The 6,000-nt window shown below is 38.5% G+C and overlaps 1 protein-coding gene across 1 annotated transcript in view; it reads right to left on the bottom strand.

Annotated features, from left to right (window-relative positions):
• Positions 1-482: 482 nt before the first annotated feature.
• Positions 483-6,000, bottom strand: part of BAIAP2L1 (BAR/IMD domain containing adaptor protein 2 like 1) — an 815,478-nt gene continuing 809,960 nt past the window's right edge. Inside the window, exon 14 of the mRNA XM_044089700.1 lies at positions 483-2,512. Within this exon, the coding sequence (XP_043945635.1) occupies positions 2,440-2,512 (73 nt within the window). The 3' untranslated portion in view covers positions 483-2,439. The remainder of the gene's footprint in view (positions 2,513-6,000) is intronic.

Raw genomic sequence — 6,000 nt, 5'->3', positions numbered from 1 at the left:
ACAGGTGGTCAACTACAACACAAACTGTGTCATACCTGAAAAGAGTCCTTTGACCAGTGAACTTACCCAATTAAAATATAAAATACATGAAAGAACAGAAGAAAAATGTGAGTCTTTGGGAACATGCATATTCATTTAGGAAGGCAGAGGAAACCCCAACATGAGTATATACACATGTCAATGAGAATGGAGTTAGAATCGAAAAACTGGAAATTCCCTCAAGGCTGCCTAGATGATAGCCATGCCAGTGGACATGGTGAAAGCATTAAGACCAGATGATGCATAGATTGGGGGGGGGGGAAGAAGCACTGTTTAAAACATTACCATACTCAGAATGGGCAGTTTTTAGTAAAACAAATACATTACTGCTAAAAGCGAAACTTTTTTTGACTGGCTTACCGTGTTACTTTAGAAGGCAAAAAAAAAATGCAAATGACTTAAGTATCTAAAAGTTAACCAAATCACACAAGACAAATGCAATGTATAGCACAAATGGTTTTCTTTTATTATGAACAAATGGAACGTACCTAACGTATTCATAGTTTATTGCACTCTTCAGTTCATCATTTGTTACAAAACTCGATACATAATATTTGGACAGTCTTGTATGCATATTTTATTCATATAAGCTTATAATAGTGTAACGCACTGTTCATACTATAAATTTATTTTTAAATAAGTGGAAGAACTTTTGCTTTTTATAAAACAGAACATTAAAGACACAATTTACAGTACAACCTTCTTTGAAGATAAGAAAATTTAAGGGGATGTTTTGATTTTTAGCTTCAAGTCAACTTAGTTAAAGCAACTGCACCTTAAATGGAACTTTATGGAATTCTCCTTCATTCTTACTGGAGGTACCATCACTATTAACAGTTTCTTCCTGTCAGGCTTCATATGGCCCTGTGCCTTGTGCTCTGCTATAAATTAATTCCCGTTTGTAGTAACAGCCTGTGCAGCATTGTGACTTCATACTAGAAATGCACAGAGGGCCAGTGGTGCAACATGAATTTTTGTAAAGATGATTGAGTGTTCTGAAATCCAGATCTGTCCTTCCTCACTCTCTTTTCATTTTACCTCCAAGCAAAAACCACACGGTCCTACTCAGCATTAAAACAGCAGTGCAGTAATCCCCTGGACAGTACCCATGAAAGGTACTACGCATCTGTTGCCTACTTTACACTCTGTTGTAGTACAGAATGATGACTTAAACATTTAATTCTGTTCTGAAGAAAAAAATCTACTAAATGGCAAACTTTAGTCTAAGAAGTTTTTTTGCATCAGGCTGTGGAACAACATATTTATGATAAAGTTTATCAGCAGTAAAAAGTCTGATTCTAAAGAAAATAGAGATAAACACTTTTTTCTGAGTGATAATGCTTACTGTGATAAAAAAGATAGTATTTGTACTAATAGATGCAAAATTAAAATAACTGCTTTTTCATGCTGAAACACGGGCTTTAAATTACAATTTTGTACTACAGTCAAGTACACATTTGTGTTGAACTTAGTGGAGAAATGAAGAATCCTTATGGATTACAATCAGCACATTTATGCAGGAATTATGCATATTATTACTGCCAAAATTAGCTAAGTACAAGGACATGCACTGAAAGAGCACCAATCCATGATCTACTGAACATTTTGCCGTGTTATGTAATTTTATTTTTGGTGTTGTGTTAATTTGTAGCAGGAATTACCAATCAGGACTCTTCTCATGCAGAAGCTTCTACAGACGTAAAGTTGGTCTAAACTACACAAGAAAAGATTACTTTACCTCACAGAAGTAAATTACATCTGTGAACCTAACTGGTAGTCTAAAACCAAAATGTTTGCTCAAAATGTTCAACAGGTTCATGTACTGCTGCCTTCCTTTCTGCATAACTTTTCAAGAACCATTTGCTTAGTTTTACTAAACAAATTAAAATATTATTTTTTGTAAACAGTCACAGAGCATCATTAAGATAGCATTACTTTAAAATAGTAGCTGGACAGACTGAAAGAGTCTGCACATAGCAGCTGCAAAAGCAACATATTTCTATAATGAAATCATATGAAAAAAATGAGTTTTAAAACAATTAAAAGTTAAATTAAGCTGTGCTAAATAACAAGCTTACACTTGTATTATAGATGCTATCTTATGCAGTTCTACTGTGAATCTGGAAAAAAAAAATCATACAAACTATACCAAAATACTCTCAGAACTTATTGCCTTCATACTATTTCATTCATTCATAAGGCAATGAAAGATTGCAGACAAAGATCTGCATTGTTCCTTTATTATGCTTTTACTGTACATTTATTTTCAGTAAGAATATTTTGTTTAGGAGATGCTTGCAGAGAGGAATGGTAACAAGACCAGTATAATGCTAGTTTTGTTGCATTTACTAACATATGGATTTGATGTGCTGAATTTCACCTCCAGAATGTTTTTTTTTTTCATATCATAGGTGCTGATCTGTCATTTGTTACTGTAGGTCTTAGTTTAACACTGGCAAAAGGATTACTGCCCCTGTGAAGGAAAAAACAAACAAACAAAAAATAAATAAATGCAGTGATATACATAATAGGAAATCAATTACTTAGGCCAAGGGGAAACTATACCATATTAACCAAGTGTGTTTTGTTAATAATAATGAAAACATTTACAAACATTTTGCGTGAAGGTATCAGCCTATGGTTATAATGTCAGAGAATGCAGACATATAAACTAAGGAAAAAGAAAGTTGCAAAAAGAAAAAAAAAGTTATGTAGATTTCTTTGGTCTCTGTCTGAACACTGGAAAATTGAGACTGGTGTCTTAGGCACCCTCTAGTGAAGGCACAAGCTCAAGCTCCTTCCTACCAACACCCCCCCCCCCCCACTGCTGAATCTTCCAGACCAAGTATGCCAACACTTAGCCCTAACAGCCAAGTATAAAGATGTAAAGAGAAAGAAGGAATTTAAATGCAAGTCAGTTTACAGACCCCTCAAGAGTGTGACAGCTTGAAGGGGACAGTTTAAGTGTTGTCCCAATGTAAATTCTCCTGGTTGAGGTTTTCTGAGAGGCTATTAAGAATTTAATGACATTTGGAGGGAAAGAATAGTTGTGTAAAATCTTACCATAACCATTGGATGTCCTTCTCTTCTATGTTGCAGTATTCTTTACACATGGGTTTGTCTTCTTCCAAATGACTAGACATCCAGCCTGTATAGAAAAGCTTATAACCACTGCCAGGGACATTGCACATAGGTTCTGAGAGCATCAGCCATAAAAGGATGCCCGCAGTTACCATCCTCAGAACAAGGAAGTCCATGAGGAACAATAGTTCTAAGGCAAACAAGGAGTCATCCTACGAAGGGACAAGTTGCAGGGGGAAGCGGGAGAGACAGAATACTGCAACATAGAGAAAGACAAGAGAAGGACATCTATGGTTATTGTAAGATTTTACACAACTATTTTATGTCCTTTTGTTTGATGTAGAAGATTCCTTACACATGGGAGAGTGCCAAAGCTTAGTGGGAACCTAGGGAAGAGGAACGAACAGAAGAAGAAAGTGAGGAGGAATTCTCCACAAATCCATGAAGAAGAGCTCTCGCAAATCCTGCTCTGGACCTAGAGATAGTGTCCAATTTGTAATGGTTGGCAAAAGTATGGACTGAAGAACAAGCAGCAGCCTCCAAAATGGAATCAGTATCTAGGCCTTTAAAGAAAGCCCCTGGTGAAGCAACCGATCTGGTGGAATGGACTCTGATAGAAAAAGACAGTGGTTTTTACATGACAAAAATAGTAAAACACAATAGCTTTAGAAATTCAAGATGAAATAGTTTGTTTAGAAACAGGTAAACCCACAGCCCTGGGAAGGAAAGACAGAAAGATGATCTGACTTCCTCATACATTTTGTTTTGTCAAGGTAAAATCTGAGCTTTGTGCATCTAAGATATGCAAAATCCGCTCACTAGAGGATAGAGGAGAAGGGAAAAGGTGGGCAATTGGATAGACTGATTAAGAGAAAAGCCGTTCTCCACTTTAGGCATGGAAGAAGGATTGGTCCTCAAAGATACCCTGTCCTTGTGGGAGACCATGAAAGAAGGGGATGCCATCAAGGCCTGAATCTCACAAACCCTCCTAGCAGAAGTTAAGGCCACCAGAAAAGCTGTTTTCCAAGTGTAAAAACTTCAAAGGAGCTGAGGCCACAGGCTCAAAAGAGGTCAGAGTTAACTTCTCTAAGACATAGTTAAGATTAAGGTCCCAAAGAGGAGGCACTGGTTTCCTGGGAGGTTTGATGTGCAGGCTGCCTTTAAGAAAAAGTTTAACCTCCAATCTGGAGGCTAAAGAGGTGTTAATGGCAGACAAGCAGAAAGACCAGAACAGTGGACTTTCAGTGAAAAATATAAGAAACCACTGTTAAGCAATTTGCACAAGTAAAAGTACAATTGGAATGTCCACAGACAGTAGGTTTAGACTTCTTTTGAGGCACCAGACAGAAAATCATTTCCATCTGGAAATGTAAGACTTCCTAATATTGGGTTTCCTGGCCTCTTTCAAAACCCTAAGCACGTCCTTTAAAAAAGGTGCCTGAAGGGGATCAAAAATTGATCATCCACAGGGTCAACTGTAGTGGTGACAGATGTGGATGAATCAAGGATCCCTTGTCTTATCTAAGCCCAACTGGTGAAGCAACTTGTGGTGATGGCCCTTGGCTAATTGCAGAAGAGGAAACCAATGCTGCCTTGGCCAAAAAGGAGTCACCAACAAGATTTTTGGTCTGTCCTGCTGAATTTTCAGCAAGACCTTTTCAATTAGAGGGAAGGGGGAATGCATAAACACTCCTTTCCATGAGAAAGACAGGGGCATCCACTTTCCAGGCCAGAGGATGCAGGACCCTGACAGAAAATAGGGAAAGTTGTCTATTTTGAGGGGAGGCAAAGAGATCCAGATGTGGAGTACCCCATCGGTGCACTAGAGCCAAGAACACATCCCTGTGAAGCATCCATACATGAGATTGTGTCATGGATCTGCTTAATGCGTCCACCAAATAATATTGAGCTGAGGGTAGGTAAACAGCAAGAAGGGTTACTTTGCACTGAACAGCTAACTCCCATGCCTTGAGGGCTAACCTGCAAAGAAGATACGATTTGGTCCCCCCTGCTTGTTTATGTACCAGAGGACAGTGGTACTGTCTGTAAAAATCTTCAGAGGGCCTGATAGGAAAAGAGGATGAAAAGTTTGCAAGGCTAGAATTAGTGCTCATCTCTTGGATGTTGATGTGCTCCTTCTGCGGAGGTGGAGACCAAAGACTCTGAACCTTCTTGGAAGCAAAGCTTGCCCCACCATCCTATGTCTGAGGCATCTGTGAACATCTGTTGAGAAGGCTGGGGTAAGAACAAAGGAAGGCCTGGATTCAGAGACAGTTGCTGAATCCACCAGTGGAGCTCTGTTTTCAAGCAGGAGAGGAGAGGAACAAGGACATCTAAAAGGTGAGCATGTTGAAATCAGGCTGTCTTTAGGGGTCTACTTTGTTTCACTGAAAACTCATTTCAATGACTTTGAATTCACCTTGACCAAATCGCTGAAAGTTCAAATTACTGAAAACTCATTTCACTGAAGTGAAGTACTGGCACTATGTAGAGTACTGCAAGGCATGCAAAAGGTATATGCCGTTTTTCCCACTGTAGTGTGATCCTAGAGTTAGTATATATAGTTGGGGGTGTATCCCCCCCAACTAGTTTGGTTTTATATTATAAACAAAAGTTAAATAAAAATTATATTTCACCGAAAGCTTCAAAACAATACATTTTAAACCATAGACATGCATAGTTACAACACCAATGACTAACTCTTTCCAGAAGACAATATATACCTAAACTAATTGGGGGGCTGTGCCCCCACACCACCCTAACTATATACACTAACTCCAGGACTGCACTACAGTGGAGAAAAGGGAATATACCTTTAACTTGCCTTACAGTACTCTACACAGTGCCCATACTTCCACTTCAGTGAAATGAGATTCGGTG

The sequence above is a fragment of the Protopterus annectens genome, chromosome 12.part0, assembly GCF_019279795.1.
Source record: "Protopterus annectens isolate FY-2018-M chromosome 12.part0, PAN1.0, whole genome shotgun sequence".
Lineage (NCBI taxonomy): Eukaryota > Metazoa > Chordata > Ceratodontiformes > Protopteridae > Protopterus > Protopterus annectens.
This window is presented reverse-complemented; position numbering and strand designations above follow the sequence as displayed.